Source organism: Lissotriton vulgaris, unplaced genomic scaffold (assembly GCF_964263255.1).
Source record: "Lissotriton vulgaris unplaced genomic scaffold, aLisVul1.2 SCAFFOLD_410, whole genome shotgun sequence".
In the NCBI taxonomy this organism is placed as follows: Eukaryota; Metazoa; Chordata; class Amphibia; order Caudata; family Salamandridae; genus Lissotriton; species Lissotriton vulgaris.
Window position 1 is genome coordinate 345832 of NW_028244089.1, and position 19481 is coordinate 365312.

Consider the following 19481-nt stretch of genomic DNA (forward strand, 5'->3'; position numbering starts at 1 on the left):
ATGGAATTAACAATTTTGTGACCGGTAGAGTTGTGCCAAGTGTTGCGCTAGAAGGTCCTTCTACGATCTCTTCTAAATACTGTTATTATTGTCTGCCCGTGCTGTTCTCCGTTGTGTCACTTGCGCCGTTCACCTTGTTTTTTGCGAGCACATATGTGCATAGGTGTTTTCGGGTTACTCTCACATCCAATGTAAATAGTGCTGATACTGTTCCCTTGTTGATACATGTTCTAAATACAGAATGCTCCTTGTATCACTCATAAATCCTTTGAGTCTCCGTGTCCTTCCTTTTTGCTACTAATGTGCATGTTTTATTAACGGTCTTCCAAACATTACCTGTTGAGACGTTGTTTTTGTTACATAAGTTCCCTTGGTAGATATCATCAGCGCACACCTATCCTCTTCGCTGGTACTCAATAGTGACATTGAAGAACCTTTTTACAATGAGCTTGATGAAGATTGATCTTGCCCGGTTTCGACTTGTCGTAGCTGATGTTGCTTTTTGGTTTTAGGGGCATGGTGAGAATGCTCTTGGAGTGTTCCTGCATCCATCTTTCCTTGCTGTAGTGATGCACTTGATTTTTCTTTAGCTCGACACACAGCTTTAAAATGGTTCTCTTTCCCACAACCTTAGCAGACGTATCCTATGGCTGACCATTTACCTTCATGGGGAAACAAAAATCCATATAAGAAGCATATCTTGGTTTTCTTTGACAATGTTGACTTATGTCAACATCTTGTTTATGCATGCAACTCATTATGTGTGGTTCCTGCTTCCATGTCAGCAGCTTGTCGGCCTGCTCATTCTTCTGCTCTTGCAGCGATCTGCATTTTCTCTAGACTGTGTGTTTTTCTCAGCATGTGTCTTCCGATTGAATCTGAAAGGCAGCCATCAATGACTATGAGGCACATGGTTTAGTGAGTGCATCAAGTCTTTCAACTCATCCATTGTTTCACCAACCTTTTGTGATGCTTGGTTGAAAATATACCCTTCATAGTCTACATTCAGGATTGGATTGAACTTGGCCTCCAGTGCTTCTTTTACCTTTTGGTATGATTTTACATCAGTCTGTGGGATATTCAGTAGCACTTCTTTCACTCCATCACCTGCAAGGTTTTTCAAATATTTTATGATCTTCTTGTCATCTTCTTTCTCTAGTGCATCTATGAAGTAATTAAATCATTCGATCCACGCAGCCCACCTGGCACTAATGTTTTGCTTCTTAGAAGTGTTGAAAGGCAGTGGTGGCTTCAGGAACATGTTTGCATTGTATTTAGTGCTCTCTTTTGCCACCATTGTGTTGGAACATGCCATTAAGGTGATTGCGAAGCAGGTTGGCTCCGACAACAACTGCAAGCAGAAGCTGCCTTCGAAGCATGTGTCGCAGTATGCTTCAATCGTACGTAAGTTCTCGGTTTCTTGTACCTTGCTGATGTGATAGTTATTTCTTGCTCTCCATTTGGTGCGTGGCGCAGCGTCTCTGTCGACCACCTTGTCTGTGGGCGTTTTGAATATGCTCCTCTGTAGGGCCTTTGAGTTCTTCTGCGGCTGTGTATGGGCTTGAGCAGGGCTTTGACTCCACATAATGCGGTCGCAGACTGCTCTGCATTGATTCTGGGCACACATGGGACACACGAGTAGTTTGCTGTCTCATTGCAAACTCTCAACAAGAGGGGTCTCCCCTACTCGTCGCAAGTAGTCGCATCTTCCCCAGCCCAGGACATAAATGATGCCACACAGGAGCTGCGGTGGATCATTACTTTATTCTTCTGCCTACACTCACACACAGTGCACATTACATCATATATTCCCATTACCACCCTAAACCCTCCCCACATATTAAGTTTTTACTGTTCAGAGGGTCCTAGTGAACATAACAGCAATATGCTGTGCAGCTTTAAATCATATATTAGTGGATCAGAAGGAACACAGAAAGTTATTTGCGATCACTAAAACAATCTTCTGGTTTGAGGTTACATGAACACATATAAAAATAAAAAAATTCCAACAAAGTCTATGGAGTCTGTGCTCTTACCTGGCTCACAAACACAGGTATAGGACCCCCACTCATCTCTGCACACACTGTTAGGGTGGCACGGGCTGGAGTCGCAAGGGTTGGGCACAACGCATCCCGCCTCAACATTTAGGGAGCTGCTGGTCTTGGGTAATGTAATCCCTGCTGGAGTGTCGCCCAGTCGCACCCCCTGAAACACAAATAGAAACGATGACACATGGTGAAAAGACTCAATTCTACCTTTGGGGTCTTCATGACACAGTGAGAGAGGCTGGGTTCTATGGCCTCAGTACAATGGCGAGCACTCCGGACAAGACTGTAAGGAGAGGCCAAGTCCTAATGTAATGGGTCTTTTGGGGTGGATTTCATATGCGCATTAATTAAAGCTTATGTTGGTCCTAATTCTTTGATATGGCACACCTGTGCTGGTGCCTTCGATACAGAAGTTGAAGGATGGCTTGGAGGCTTTATGTAGAGAGAGTCCATGGACTATGAAGGCAACTTTGTGAAAAACAGAGCGGGCCTTATGCACAACTAGTCTAAAGCAGTGATTCTTGTCCCATAATTTTTAACTTGACCCTACTGGTGCGGAAAGGAAAACAAGTTTGAATCTCCATTTACCAGGCTGTTTTTCTTTCCTGCACCATCATGAAAACATATGTCTTAGCGGGAGTTGGTCTGGTGGTACTGGGTATCTTCTGACGATATCTCCTGAACTTTTATTGCCATCAGGGAAAGGCGGTTTACACTAGTAGCAACAATGTGGGCCCATATTTTGAAAGGATCATAATCGAGCCTCCATTGGTGCTCTGTGTTATAGAGCGGCACACTTAATTCACTCTAGAGTAGACATAACCTGGGAAGCTCTGCAAACCGTGGCTCTTTGTAAACTATGGGTTCGAAGTGCTGATCTGTTTAATAATCAAGCCGCTTCTGTGGATGGTTCGAAAAACAGCCCCATTTGCCAGATTTAACATTGCACAAAAGCCACATTTGATTAAATCCTGTGATGCATACTTTACAGTCTTGTTATTCTGATTTTGTGAAAGATGCAGAAAGAGGGGAAGATTGATGTATTTCAGATTTCTTCTTTTGCACTCTGCCCGCACTGGGACAAGACTCCTTGTCTGAGGCACACCACAATAAGCAAGATCACACCACCCCCTCAGGATGATATCTTTGAACCCGTGATGCAAGGTGTGCTTCAGACATGGAGTCTTGTCACAGTGCGGACAGAGCACATTTGAAGAAATCTGAAACTCAGCAACAGTTAGCCTCTTACCTGTGTGCAGCCTTCCATGTCATTCGACACACCCCATGGCCTCAGCTTTCTTCCACCAGATCAGCAGGGCTAGCCCCTCACCTATATGCAGCCTTCCATGCCCTTCCGCACACCTCATGGGCTCAGCTGCCCTCTCCCAGACCATCAAGGTTAGCCTCTCACCTGTATGCAGCCTTCCATCCCATTCCGCACCTCCCCGGATTCCAGGAGTCCTCCAACATGCAGATGTTTCACTTTCAGACCATGGAGCTCATTCCCAACAACAACAGTGTCCTGCAGGAGGCAAAGAGAGAATGGCATTTTTTCAAGAATTCACGTCATCACACTCAGGCACACATCTCCAGGAGACTCCGTAAATAAGCCTCTTCTATTTGGATCCAAAAACAACACACAACTCAGTTCATATGAACTGTTTCTGTTGTAATGGGCCCCTACATTCTCAACAGTTTTGGTACAACAGTTTCAATGGGAATTGTGGTTTTCTTGAATTCCCAACACAAAGTCATACCAGGCTGTGCTGGAATGAAACCTGTCTTAGTCAAGAAGATGTTTAACATTCCTGCAATCTATTTACACAATCTGAAAAAGAAACTTTATATGCTGAGCCTTTTCTCTGTTGCACAGACGTTAGGCCTCAGGCACAGCACACCTCCATGAGATCATAGTGCCTTCCTGTACTACTGAGACGGATCACTGGCACACTCTAACCCCCACATGCAGATGCAATCACAGTTTCCAGCTTAACTGCCCTGGACCTAGCCTGACTCCAAAGTACTAGTTCTAGTACATAAAACGCTCCTCTTCACAGTCGCTCATAATCGCAGAAGATTTGCTCCTGGTGTCTCTGTCACTTTGCTCAGCTCCTGAGGTTAACTGCAGCGAGCACAGGAGGCTTCAAGAGACCGAGAGAAAAAAAAGAGAGCAGAAGGGGGAAGGTAGAGAAAATGTGATCAGAGGAAGAGAGATAGTACAGAAAGAGAGAGGGAGAAAGGATGGATGGAGAGAGAGAAATTGCTCAATGAGACAAAGGGAGCGGGACTGGTATGAGCTTTTTTTTGCCAGGGGGGCTCTTGGTTCCCCCATCTTGCCTGAATACCTACATATGCTGCTGTGGTGCTGATAAAATGGATCTGAATTAGCAGTGGACACCTAAAAACTAACACGCAGTTTCATGAATAACAAACCTGCTTTTTAGGATTCAAAATCAAAGATTAGGAGCACTAGAAGTTCTCAGTAACCATCAAAAAGTGAAACATAGGTTTACCCTTCAGATACAAACCAAGAGACCTTTGTAAGTCAAAGTTACATGATGATGTTGCTGGCCCATGCCACATGCGTGCACCCTTCCTCAGCCTATGCTCCGTTATGCTCCTTCCCTTTTTTCGCTCTTCCCTGTAAAACCCTATCCTGGATACTGCATCCCGTTTTCTCGCATTTAGGTTTGCACTATCATATACATACATAAAGACAGACCATGAACATTCTTTTGCTTTGTTTGTTATACGGAATTGACTCTGACATTTCCTCCATCATGTGAAGACTTTGTGACGACTGCTCAGGTCGTGGCTTGGGATCATACCCTTGCCTGCTCTGAAAGTCCCTGGTACAGCACTGACCTGGTAGAACCCAAAGTCAAGGTTGACGGTGATGATGTAGCGGGTCTCACGCCCGCTGCGCACATCTCGCAGCTCCAGCTGTAAGTCGTGCCACTTTCCATCACTCAACATCATCTGGTCGAGGAGGAGGGTGTTGGTGCGACTGCTGCCCCTGTTCACCGAGAAGGAAAGGAGACCGGACACCAGCTGTGGAAGGACAAACGAAAAAGTAAAATAGTTTCTTCCTGAAATCCAGTTCAAGGACTCGCGGGGTACACTGGACTGTACAAGGGGACAGTTGGTTCTACTGCGGAGCAGGACATTTCAGCAAGGCTGCATTCTCTTACGCATCCAATTACAAATCTATACTCATCCATAAACATAAGACATCAATAAACATGATGCAGGATTAACATTCTCAGTCTACGCAAGATGCCTTTAGATATGTCTTGTTTAATTTGAGGAGCATGCTGCGAAGCACATCATTCAACACAAGATACAACATACCTTGTCCAGCAAAGTGACATGCCCGTGTGAACGAGAGACTACAGAAGCTCATCTCACAACAGGTTGATTTTCTGGGAGGCAGCGGATGGTACTGCAACCCAGGTACCAAAACACAGAAACCAACAAGTGTGTAGAAGACACGCTTCTGATGTTATGTACATTTACCGAACACTAAAACTCAATTGGATCAAGCTTTGTGAATAGAAGATTCTAGAGGTCTGTCTAAAAGTGAGTAGAGGATTCCGGAGGTCTGTCTGAAAGTGAGGAGAGGGTTCTGGAGGTCTGTCTGAAAGTGAGAAGAGGGTTCTGGAGGTGTCTGAAAGTGATAATGAAGGAGGACCTTTGAAGCCAAGGACAGAGGGGATGGTGGATGAACACTTCTCCAGGAAGTCTTTTCTTGGTGGATGGGGCAGGGGCTGGAGGGATCACTGCAAAGGAAAGCTGCTAATTTGTTGAGTTGGTGCAGGATATTATGCCCTTGGCTATTTGAAGATGATTTATACAAACGTTCACCGGTAGCTTTCTTACCTTGTCGAACAAAGTCAGAATGGGTAAAAGGAATAGTATATAACTAAAGCACATTGTTCATAGGAACAGATTCAGCACTACCCACTACTTCTCATCGAAATTTGGACCTTAGTGTAAAATGTGAACAAATGAAACAGGTGATAAAAGACTACCCATTAACTAAAGCGTTCATAGCTAGAGAAGCCTTTGAATACCAGGCAAAACAGAGTTGGTCAACTCAGAGAAGCCCTCATCCATGCAAACACTGACTGAGCTGGCACGATGCATGCTGCAACTCAAAGCCGGCAAAAAACATGATACTGATTAGCCATCTCTGGTGTGTGAAGATGGGTAGGTTGTGAACAAATGTGAGCTCAAACTGAATTACAACATGCTGTTTTGTTGAAATATTAGTGCTTTCTGTAAATTTGTACTTTGTATTTATTGTTGAAGCATTCTGCCCGAAACACTGTACATAGTGGCAAGATGTCAAACAAACTTTGAAAGTGAAGAGCCTAATTATGGCAGCCTCCAAAAGTCCACAAGCCCAGAAGGAGCTCAACCCTCAGGGGGAAATCCTGGTGCCTGAAGAGGCACTAATTCCTGGAAACTTGCCAGATCTGGCAGAACTCCAAGGAGCAGGGGGTCCCTCTAGGGAGGACCTGAGCAATGGACAAACAGCCTGTGCCACTCGCAGACCTGTGACAGCTAGCTCACAAACAGGCCCATGGGGATACCAGTGGTACCCATGAGGTATACTGGGAGGGGGGCTTCTGTACAGTGAGATAAAGGACCCCAAACCAGGGGCACCCATGATACTGGTGGCTCTTCAACAGTGTAGGGACAGGGAGTTACTCCTCAACTTTGCTCATGATATACCCTTGGCTGGGCACCTAGGGCAGCCAGACCTGGAAAGGGCTGGTCAACCATTACTTTTACTGGCCCCAGATGTCTGAGAAGGTCAGTGAGCTTTGTTGCTCCTGTGTGACCTGCCAAGCCAGTGGCAAGGCATGAGGCAAGCCAAATGCTCCCCTTATTCCACTGCCAGTGTTCGGGACATCCTTTGGAAGTGTGGAGATAGATATGGTTCATCCCTAGACCCACCCACAGCTTCAGGGAACAGGCTCATCCTAGTGGCAGTGGACTATGGCACTACATATCCTAAGGCCACTCTCATAGCACAGTAACTCCCCTTGCAGGAGCTAGAGCCCTCCTTGGAATCGTCACCAAGGTTGGGTTCCCTATGTAGGTTATATCTGATAGGGTCACAAATTTCATGTCCACCCATTTGAAGACTATGTGGGAACAATATGGGGTGACTAACAAGTTCACCCCCCCATAGGTGATGGTTTAGTTGAGAGATTCAATAAAACCATAAAAGGCATGATCATGGGTTTGCCTGAAAAACTCAGGAGGAGATGGAACATTCTTCTCCCATGACGAATGTTTGGACACAGAGGTCCCTCAAAAAGGAGTTGGTTTTAGTCCATTTGAGCTGTTTTTTGCACACCCAGTGAGGGGCCTACTCAGGTTGGTTAAGGAAGGATGGAAGCGACCCCTCAAGGAACCTAAACAATTTATAATGGACTCAGTGTCGTAACAAAGCTTGAGGGGGACTCCCTGCAAAGCAAATGGAGGGGGGACCCCCCACCCTCCGGACCCAGTCAGGAGCTGTCAGGCCAGGGCCTTGCCGCCCCTGCACAGTGCCGGGGGCCCCCTAAAGCTCGGAGCCCCCTGCACCATGGGGGATATTGTTATGCCACTGAGTGGACTATGTCCATTCCCTTTGCTCCAGAATGGCTGAGTACATGAAAAAGGCAAACACAAATTTAGTGCCAGTCAGGAGCTTGTCAAATACTGATATAACCAAAAGTCTTTCATAGTGGAATAACAGACAAGACAATCAGTGTGGGACTTAGAGTCCGTAGCACCCAGGGCCTTACAGGACAAGTAGACTGGGCCCAATCCAATCTTAGAGAAGAAGGGGGGAAGTCACCCACTTAGTGGACTTGGGCATTACCAGGAACATCACCATGTTGTTAGTAAGAGATGAAGGCGAGGACAAACAGAGTGACCCTCTCCCAGATCTCCTATCTATTAATGTCCAAGATGGAACCGTGAAAGGGGTAGTTCTTTCCCCCACGCTGACATACCAGCAACAGAGGGACTGCTATCATTTAAAGTAGCAGTTTGCTGGACTGTTTTCTCTGAGCTGAGGGTTTTACAGACGAAACCTACTGTACCTAAAGGGGTTGGTAAGTGTATTACATGGTGAGGTCACACAACCACACCATATACTACACCCCAATTTTCTCACAGTCCTGCTAGAGGTGCCCCCTGTTATCGCCGTAGTATTGCCCTAATTGTACTGTTGTACTGTACTGTTCTGTTCTGTTGCCCTTTGTGCTCGGCCCCCTGTTATCGCCGTCTGCCCTAGTGCTTCTGACCCCGCTGGTCCACCCCGCTCCCTGCCGCTGCTCCCCCGCGGCCCCGCCCCCTCTCCCATTCGCCACCCCGCTACCACCTCCCAGCTGCTCCTCCCTCGCTCCGCCTCCCTCCCTCCATTTATGGCAGAGTCCGCGCTAAGCATTCACGCGCAGCGTTCACGCGCAGCGGGCGCGCCAATTGCGAGCCAAAGGCAAGCCCATTCTGCGCCAGTCCGCGCCTGGACCTCGCCCAGCGCCAGGACCTCGCCCAGCGCCAGGACCCCTGGTTCCTGCTGACGCCAGACCACACGAGGAACCTATGACGCCACCACCCTCCGTGCAGTCAACACCAGCCGGAGCCCCGTCTGCTACCGTGCCACCCCGAAGCGCACCCATGGACCCTTCACCTGCCAAGCCTGCAAATTCACCTGCCTCCAGACCTGCACCGCACCCGCCAAGCCTAGCACCAGCAGCAGCCACCTCAAGTGCATCCTGCTCAACACCCGCTCCGTCCACAGACACACCATCGAACTCTGGAGCCTGCTCGACACGACCTCACCAGACCTCGCCTTCCTCACGGAAACCTGGATGAACGCCTCCTCAGCGCCCGACATCGCCATCCCGGACGGATACAAGATCACCCGGAGGGACCCCGTCAACCAGACAGGAGGAGGAATCGCTATCATTCACAAGAACATCATCCGCATCACAACCGACGCTAACGACACCCTGACCACCGCTGAACACCTCCACTTCAAGATACACACCGACCCCAAGACCACACTCAGAGGCACCCTCATCTACAGACCCCCGGGACCTCGCGCTCAATTCAGCGAAGACATCGCAGACTTCATCAGCCCACGCGCCCTCCCATCCACCGACTACATCCTCCTAGGGGACCTCAACTTCCACCTGGAGAACAACAAGGACTGCAACACCAACACCCTGCTGGACAACCTCGCCAACCTCGGACTCAAGCAACTGGTGAACACCCCCACCCACTACGCCGGCCACACGCTTGACCCAGTCTCCTCCTGCAGCAAACACGTCTCCTTCAGCCACTCCACCGGACTCCATTGGACTGACCACAGCTGCGTCCACTTCAGCTTCAGAAGAACCACGACTCACCACCACCCCCAAAAGGCCCCTCGCAGAAACTGGAGCAAGATCACTGCTGACAAGCTCACCACCGCCCTCAACCGAAACCCCCCCGCCAGCTCTACGGACGCCAACGAAGCTGCCAAAAACCTCACACAGTGGATCACCAACTGCGCAGACGAACTCGCACCACAGAAGACCCCCCCCCCAGCAGATCCGGCAGCAAGAAAACTTCATGGTTCACCGAAGAACTTAAGAACTCCAAGAAGACCTGCTGCACCCTCGAGAAGGCCTGGCGCACCGACCAGACCACAGACAACATGACTGCCCTCAAGAACGCCACCCGCAATCACCACCAGCTGATCCGGACCACCAAGAAGTCAGCATTCAAAGAACTACTGAAAAACAACGCCCACAACAGCAAAGAACTCTTCAGCATCGTCAAAGAGTTCTCCAACCCCAGCGCCGGAAACAACGACATCGCTCCCTCGCAAGACCTCTGCGACTCACTCACCTCATTCTTCCACCACAAGATCGCTGATATACACAACAGCTTCGGCGCACCAACCACGCACCCCACCACCGAACCAACACCCCCCACCATCACCCTCCGCACTTGAACCCCGGTCAGCACCGAAGACACCATCAGCTCGATGAACACCATCCACTCCGGATCCCCGAAGGACCCCTGCCCCCACCACGTTTTCAACAAGGCCGACTCCACCCTCGCACCCAAACTCAAGGACATCATCAACACCACCCTCGAGACCGCCACCTTCCCGGAGAGCTGGAAGCACGCCGAAATCAGCGCCCTCCTGAAAAAACCAACAGCTGACCCCACCGACCTCAAGAACTTCTGCCCGATCTCGCTCCTCCCGTTCCCGGCCAAGGTCATCGAGAAGACCATCAACAGACAGCTCGCCGCCTTCCTCGAGACGAATGAATCCCTCGACCACTCACAGTCCAGTTTCCGAGCCAACCACAGCACCGAGACCGCCCTCGTCGCAGCCACAGACGACATCAGATCCCTGCTCGACAACGGGGAAACAGCGGCCCTCATCCTTCTGGACCTCTACGCAGCATTGGACACTGTCTGCCACTGCACCCTAGTGCAGCGCCTACGCAACATCAGAATCCAAGAGAAGGCACTGGAATGGATCATCTCGTTCCTCACCGGAAGAACCCAGAGAGTCCGCCTCCCCCCGTTTAGATCAGAGGCCACCGAAGTCATCTGCGGCGTACCACAAGGATCATCACTCAGCCCCACCCTCTTCAATATCTATATGAGCCCCCTCGCAGCCATCGCATGCCAACACAACCTCAACATCATCTCCTACGCCGACGACACCCAGCGGATCCTCTCCCTCACCAATGACCCCGCCACCGCCAGACCAACCTACACGAATGGATGAAAGATGTCTCTGAATGGATGAAGAACAGCCGCCTGAAACTGAATTCAGACAAGACGGAAGTCCTCATCCTGGGATCATCGCCCTCCGCATGGGATGACTCCTGGTGGCCCCCTGCCCTGGGCACCACTCCCAAGCCAACGGATCACGCACGCAACCTGGGCTTCATCCTGGACTCCTTCCTCTCAATGACCAGACAAGTCAACGCCGTGTCCTCATCATGCTTCAACACCCTGCGCATGCTCCGCAAGACCTTCCGATGGATCCCCACCGAAACCAGGAAGACGGTCACCCAGGCACTCGTCACCAGCCGCCTGGACTACGGAAACACCCTCTACGGCGGAACCACAGCCAAACTCCAGAAAAGACTCCAACGCATTCAGAACGCCTCCGCACGACTCGTCCTGGACATCCCCCGATACAGCCGCATCTCCGGCCACCTGAAAGACCTACACTGGCTCCCCGTAAGCAAGAGGATGACGTTCAGACTCCTCACCCACGCACACAAAGCCCGCCACAACCTGGGGCCCAAGTACCTCAACAACCGACTGACCTTCTACACGCCCAACCGCCAGCTGCGATCAACCAACCTCACCCTCACCACCATTCCACGCATCCGCAGAGCCACCGCCGGAGGAAGATCCTTCTCCTACCTGGCAGCCAAGTCATGGAACTCCCTCCCCACCCACCTTCAGCAAACCCAGGACCACCTCGCCTTCAGGAAGCAGCTCAAGATCTGGCTTTTCGAGCAATAAACGGATCCCCCCCCCCCCCCCCCCCCCTAGCGCCTTAAAACCCGCCCGGGTGAGTAGCGCGCTATATAAATGCTATGATTGATTGATTGATTGATTGATTGATTGATTGAGGTGTTTCTTGATGCAGCCAAAGAGAAGGGATCAAGGAGCGCACAATCCTAGAACACATGTACACCAAAGACTGATAGGTCATATAATTTCCACAATATCTAAACTGTGTGTATCATGTACTTTCAATTTCAGGACAAAACAAAGGAGCAGATGAAGTTCATGTTCATATTTTCATTTTCTTTATTTGAAGATCCATAAAATTAAAGTTGATAAAAACAGCCGACACGTGTTTCGTCAGTACTATCAATCAGTACTCAGACTTTTTCAAGGCTATGAAGTAGAAATATCACGGCGTATGTAACCTCATGTCATATGCATATGACAGTAATTGTAAGATTCAGGAATCAAAGTTGAGAACAACGGTCCATATCGTCCAATAGGGTCATCCAAAGTGTGATTGTAAAAATATGGCAGATCAGAGTATCCGCTCGAGCTCAACAAATAATAAACAGAATCCACAAAAGTTTGGAGGTATTTTCATTTGATCTATTAGAAGTAGAGTTTTTTCTTTTTTAATTCGAACTACCAGGTGAAATATGCTAAAATTAAATGGAAAGTTATATGGCACACCAGGCACATTGTCTTGTTGGTCATTGATATACACATATATGATGTCACACATATGCACGTCTGGGGTGGAGGTGTCCCCAATGTTTAAATATCTATATACATATACAATGTGTTTGGGGGGGGGACCCTTAAATGTGTGGTAAAGGAATTCATTTTAAAAGCATATACGTTCTAAAAATATGTGTGGCAAAAAATGCATGGTACAATTAGGCCAGGCTGAAATGACTATAGTGAATCGAAGACAAAGATAGTATGTTGAAGGCATCTTATATAGTATTACACTTGATTGAACCTACATCATGCCAATGTTATTGTCATCAACTTGATCAAATATGTTGAGGTGTAATATAAATTGCTTACAGATGTATGGCATGCATGGGTTAAATTGACATTGCAATGACCAGTTATCATCTTACTCTTTGTCGACCCGTTGCATTTGTATCCGTTCTTGTTCTGTGAGTTCTATTTTGATATGTGCTCTGTTTGGTATCCCGATTTGACACATGCACTGCAACTTTTACATTCCTCTCCCTCCTATTGTAAAGCGCTCTGATATCCCTCGGGATCATGTTCGCGCTATAACAAACTTTATAAATAAATAAATAAATAAAGGTACAAGGTGGTAAAACCACATTGTAAAGGGTGTTTCCCATGCTGCATGGTGCTTATTCAAGAAGGCGGTTCTGACACCAAGAGAGAAGATGGAGGGTGGGGGGGGGCAAGGAACACAAGGGGACACTGAAAGCAGAGAACACGTGGGCTTTGCGGGCACCCTCTGGGAAGGGCGTACTACTGGAGGGGAATTAAGGAAAACAAGGGGACACTAAAAGAACAGCGAACAAGTGGCATTAGAGGAGACCCTCTCGGAAGGGGGAAGGACTGGAGGAGGAGGTCAAGTGAGATTGAGGGAGAGAGGATGTGGTCCGTCGGCTAGACTGCCGACTTTGGTGTTGGAAACCAGGGTTCGAGCCTTCGGGTCGCGTCCACATCCTGTGATTCTGGGCAAATCACTTAATCCCCCGTGTCTGAATGTGTAATGTAAATACAATGCTCGTGTAAAGCACTCTAATACTTTCGTGTTGAGTTTGCGGTATATAAATATGCAAACAAAAAAATAAGAAGCACAAGGGGACACTGAAAATACAGAGAAAGAGTAAATGCTACATACATGAAACAATTCTTTTTGACTGAAAAGATGTTTTATTCTCATGCTATTTCGCCAAGGTATTGGAGTTTGCATCTGTAATAAAATACCTTTCTCAAGTGCCTTTCAATTACCAGAGGGTGGCTTTTCACCCCCTGCCCATGTTGGTTAGCCTGGCTAGTTCTATGCTTGAAAGCACCCTACCTGGCACAGTATGGTTGTGTATTGACCAGCGTGGGCTTGCAGCAGCACCCCTCCTGGCTGTCGGGTTCTGAATGTCATTCCCAGGAACCAAGGCACGGAGATTTTCACCTCATTCTTGAAATCCCAGGAAAGGCTGCTGTTGCCATGGAAACGGTGTGGATGGAGCATCGCTGGGAAGGAAAACAAAGTGGCAGAGTGGAGATGAGGTGCATTTTTACACAGCAATAGAATAGGGGGACAGATTCTGCTACAGAGGTGCTGGGAACCCCGAATCACCTCCCCGCAGAGGAAGCATCACATACATTTTCCTGATGGCATGTGTACACTGTACCCATGGATCGATGAAAGAGCCACTGAAAAGCATGCTTACTTGTAAAGCACAAGTTCACCCAGAAGGGTATGTTGGCGCTGAATAACAGATGTTTATTGTTACCCAACTCAGTGGTACTCATGTTATCGACCTCAGAATGATGAAAAGCTAAAAAGGCCCCACCGGGATTTGAACCTGTGAACATGAGGTCAAACACAGGCCCCTGCCATGGAAGCATTAGTCCACTAAGCCATCAGACCCAGTCTAAAAAAAAGCACATTTATTGTAGAGGTGGTCAGCTGTAAGTTCTGCCTTTGCAGACACTGACTCTCTAGTATTGCACGCTAGAAGTAACAATCTTGTATTTGAGGTCACCACTACTCAAAGGCTGGTCATCTTTACTATTAAGTACTTATTGCCAGTGTTTCCTCCAATTAAAAACTGTAGCCTAGAGCTTGCAGTACATCCTGTGCTTCTTCGCAGCGCTATCTGGGGAGCCAGCAGCTGTCATCCTAAATGAAATGTTGGTGAGGCCTTGATAAACTCATGTTTTTCATTTTCTATATTTCATTTAGCCATGGAATAATGGAAAATCGGTTGAACATGTTTAAAAGAAATAGGTTTTGTTAGAGATGCATCGGTTTAGTAGTCATCTCACAACCTAGCATTGTAATTTTGTCTTGAGATATTACAAATTGCGCTGTTAATGAGAGAGAAAACTCTGAAATAAAATTTAAAAAGACGTGCACCATTAGTTTGACAAAAATATATATTCCACATTTAATATTTGTTCGCAAGGCAATGTAGAAAATGAGCAAAGGATGGCAGATAAGGCTTCTAGACACGTCCAGCGAACTCATTCCCTGGTCACTGAGCGCCATAATCTAGTGTGATATTCAGTTTGTCAGGCAGTCGGTTGTTATTGCCTCCATGTGTCTATCCCCTGTCTTTCTCAATGTGTTTTTTGCTTGTACGTTCCTCTTACTGAAATGTCAAGGCACCCCATAGATGACTGCTGACCTTTCAAGGTATTTAAATGTGCCTGTGGTAACTCCTGACCAGCATGTCTCCTCAAGCGCCTTTCCTTTCCCGGGGAAGAGGTGTGGCCGGAGCAGCCATGACCTTCCTCGCCAGTCTAAAGTCTTCCTATGCACTGTCCATGTCCTGCTTCGAATCTGTCAACGCTATCCTTGTTGTACTAGGATAAAGACCAGGCCCGCTGGGTCTATGAGATTCAACTTAAGTAGTCCATGCGATCAGAATAAAGACTAGGCCTGGGCAGTAAATTCCGTTCCGCTTGCGGAATTAGCAGAATTTGGGTAATTGCGCGTTCTGCCGAGAACGCAGAATTGCGAAAAATTCCGCGATCCGGGTCTTCGTAGAATTTTTTGCTTGTTCGCGCTATTAAAAAGCATATTCGCCAGATATTCCCCCCCAAGCACGCAAGCAGCGTTCGCGAACAGGAAAAAGTATCGCAAACGGGCAGAACAAGCAATTACGCGTGTTCGCGGAATTTCTGCGTGCTCGTAGAGATTTATTACCGTTTCACGGAGCTTTGCCGAGCCCGAATACACAAATTACCCCCCCCCCCCTAGTAAAGACGCCCTGGGCAGGGCTAGCAATTGGGCACTAAACACTAGGCTGCCAAAGAGGTGCCCACAGCAGATGGACCTTAGACTAAGGCTGCATGCATCCATTGTGGCCTCCTTGCGAGTGAGCCGCCTATTCAGTGTCCCTTTACGAAGGGCTACAAACGTCACTGCACTGGCCCTGCGATCGATATCCCTTAATCCATGCAATGTATGCATAGACACAAGTTGGGGGTATAGGAGGCTACAGCTGTTTACTCTTTGGTGCCCCTGGCACAACCGTTGCTACCCATGACCTCCAAGGTCACGAAGGCACAAGTTTCTGGAATTTTCACTCTGCCTTTTTGTTCGCCTCTCAGCAGAAAACAAGACCATGGCGAGGGGCTAAGGATGAGGGGAAGGTGATAGCAGTGTGATGTCATCATGGGGTATAAGGATGCATGACGTCAGGTCCACTATCTCTGACATGATGGTGCCAGGACGTCCATGGTCCTACAGTGGCTCCTGGTCAGCGATTGGCTATGTTACCAGATCCTATGCCTTACAAATGCAGAAGAGCTGTCGACAGTTATGCAATATCAGGAACTAGGCTTTGCGCTAAGCTTTAGATTACACTGGAGTGAGCCCACTGCGCGTCCTAGCGCTAGATACTTTTATGAAATAAAGAGGCGGTAGTTTCCCTACCGCGTTCCGGTCCTCCCACCAACCACTTCTGAGAAGGGAAGCAAAGCACCACCTTACCGCAAATATGTAAAGAACTGCTCTTCTAAATCAGGCACAAGCCATGTTGTAGCAAAGAGCAGAGCATGAGAGGCAGCTCAATTTTAGTATCCATACTACCTCTGCAGACTTGTGCTGCCAAGCACTGCATAGCGCATGATAAAAGGCTACACCAATGGTGTGGTGACCAGTGGCACAGCTTCCTTCTAGCGTCAGGTCCCCTTCTTGTGGACCTCCTCGGTCCTCTCGCGTGTAGCCTCATGGTTCGCCCACTTCGAGGCGCCTGCACGTGTATTTCTGGTGCTGTCCTTTGCCGCTCTCCTGGCTCTGTACGACTCAAGTGCAGTGTCCAGTGCGGACGCCTACGGCCCGTGCTATATTCAGTCGATTCTAAGGTATTTTCACCAACTGTAATCTAGTTGGACAGTTTAATGGAGCCAAAAGGGATTCTTTAACTCTTCATTAAAATACATCTCAAGAGATTGCTTATTTTGAGACAGTCACATATAAAATGACCACTTTATGCCTACCATGGGCCAGACAGAAGACCACTGCCTACAAACGACCAGCAGAAGGAACTCCAGGAGAGGCACCACTCAGCAGCTGAGGTGTACAAACAGAGCCCCCTGCTACCCACATGGCTTCATCACATCCCTTAAAGCAGGATGGGGTCCTCTGTCTACTTACCATGCCTACAGTCCTTGCCTCCAAAGCCAAGCGGACACTGACAGGTGAACGTCCCCCAAGCCACAGAACAAGAGCCGCCATTCTTGCAAGGGTTGGACTCGCAAAAGGAATGCTTAGCGTGACACCCTGAAAGACAAGAGAACAAGTGCTTAGCGTGACACCCTGCAAGAGAAGAGAATGAGTGCTTAGCGTGACACCCTAAACAGAAGAGAACGAGTACTTGGCATGAGGGAAGGGAAGGGAAGGGAAGGGAAGGGAAGGGAAGGGAAGAGAAGAGAAGAGAAGAGAAGAGAAGAGAAGAGAAGAGAAGAGAAGAGAAGAGAAGAGAAGAGAAGAGAAGAGAAGAGAGGAGAAGAGAAGAGAAGAGAAGAGAAGAGAAGAGAAGAGAAGAGAAGAGAAGAGAAGAGAAGAGAAGAGAAGAGAAGAGAAGAGAGTGCTTAGCGTGACACCCTGCAAGAGAAGAGAATGAGTGCTTAGCGTGACACCCTAAACAGAAGAGAACGAGTACTTGGCATGAGGGAAGAGAAGGGAAGGGAAGGGAAGGGAAGGGAAGAGACTGCTTAGCATGACACCCTGGAAGAGAAGAGAATGAGTGCTTAGCGTGACACCCTGAAAGACAAGAGAACAAGTGCTTAGCGTGACACCCTGAAAGACAAGAGAACAAGTGCTTAGTGTGACACCCAGCAAGAGAAGAGAATGAGTGCTTAGCGTGACACCCTAAACAGAAGAGAACGAGTACTTGGCATGAGGGAAGGGAAGGGAAGGGAAGGGAAGGGAGGGAAAGGGAAGGGAAGGGAAGGGAAGGGAAGGGAAGGGAAGGGAAGGGAAGGGAAGGGAAGGGAAGGGAAGGAAGAGAAGAGAAGAGAAGAGAAGAGAAGAGAAGAGAAGAGAAGAGAAGAGAAGAGAAGAGAAGAGAAGAGAAGAGAAGAGAAGAGAAGAGAAGAGAAGAGAAGAGAAGAGAAGAGAAGAGAAGAGAAGAGAGTGCTTAGCGTGACACCCTGAAAGAGAAGAGAACCAGGGCTTAGTGTGAAAACCCGGAAAGAGAATAGAACGAGTGCTTAGCGTGACACCCTGAAAGAGAAGTAAACGAGTTAGAGAGCATAATCAAGAACCTTTTAGCAGAGGCCTAGACAGGCAGTGCCACACATGTAGACATGTAGTGTCAGACGTCTCCATTAGCACCACCATATAAACAGGCACTGCTGCTAGTCTAGACATGTACTGTTACACGCCTAGATGTGTTCGGTCAGGCGTCTACACATGTATTGTCATTTAATTATGCAGTCACACGTTTAGATATAGTACCATTCATAAACACGTTTTTTACAGCTCTAAGCATGCACTGTCAGAGTACCACATGTCTAGTGATGTACTAACACACAACTAGACTTGAACTGCCAAACGTCTAGACATGCACTGTCACAAGTCTAGACATGCACTATCACAAGCCTGGATCTGCACTGTTACAAGTCTAGACCTGCACTATCATAAGCCTGGATCTGCACTGTCACCAGTCTGGACCTGCACTATCACAAGCCTGGATCTGCACTGTCACAAGTCTAGACCTGCACTATCACAAGCCTGGATCTGCACTGTCACCAGTCTGGACCTGCACTATCACAAGCCTGGATCTGCACTGTCACAAGTCTAGACCTGCACTATCACAAGCCTGGATCTGCACTGTTACAAGTCTAGACCTGCACTATCACAAGCCTGGATCTGCACTGTCACAAGTCTAGACCTGCACTATCACAAGCCTGGATCTGCACTGTCACCAGTCTAGACCTGCACTATCACAAGCCTGGATCTGCACTGTCACCAGTCTAGACCTGCACTATCACAAGCCTGGATCTGCACTGTCACCAGTCTGGACCTGCACTATCACAAGCCTGGATCTGCACTGTCACAAGTCTAGACCTGCACTATCACAAGCCTGGATCTGCACTGTTACAAGTCTAGACCTGCACTATCACAAGCCTGGATCTGCACTGTCACAAGTCTAGACCTGCACTATCACAAGCCTGGATCTGCACTGTTACAAGTCTAGACCTGCACTATCACAAGCCTGGATCTGCACTGTCACAAGTCTAGACCTGCACTATCACAAGCCTGGATCTGCACTGTCACCAGTCTGGACCTGCACTATCACAAGCCTGGATCTGCACTGTCACAAGTCTAGACCTGCACTATCACAAGCCTGGATCTGCACTGTTACAAGTCTAGACCTGCACTATCACAAGCCTGGATCTGCACTGTCACAAGTCTAGACCTGCACTATCACAAGCCTGGATCTGCACTGTTACAAGTCTAGACCTGCACTATCACAAGTCTGGATCTGCACTGTCACAAGTCTAGACCTGCACTATCACAAGCCTGGATCTGCACTGTTACAAGTCTAGACCTGCACTATCACAAGCCTGGATCTGCACTGTCACAAGTCTAGACCTGCACTATCACAAGCCTGGATCTGCACTGTCACCAGTCTGGACCTGAACTGTCACAAGTCTAGATGAGTGCCGGTGCTCAAGGCTCTGCTCTGAAGCCTGCGGCCG

At 48.3% G+C, this 19481-nt stretch overlaps 1 protein-coding gene across 1 annotated transcript in view; it reads right to left on the minus strand.

Moving 5' to 3' along the window:
• The window catches only part of CELSR3 (cadherin EGF LAG seven-pass G-type receptor 3), a 690139-nt gene that overhangs the window by 246808 nt on the left and 423850 nt on the right, over positions 1 to 19481 (minus strand). Inside the window, exons 8-12 of the mRNA XM_086948740.1 lie at positions 16930 to 17055; positions 13624 to 13793; positions 4914 to 5099; positions 3460 to 3570; positions 2037 to 2205 (exon numbers count right to left, since the gene is read on the minus strand). Of these exons, the coding sequence (XP_086804866.1) occupies positions 2037 to 2205; positions 3460 to 3570; positions 4914 to 5099; positions 13624 to 13793; positions 16930 to 17055 (762 nt within the window). The remainder of the gene's footprint in view (positions 1 to 2036; positions 2206 to 3459; positions 3571 to 4913; positions 5100 to 13623; positions 13794 to 16929; positions 17056 to 19481) is intronic.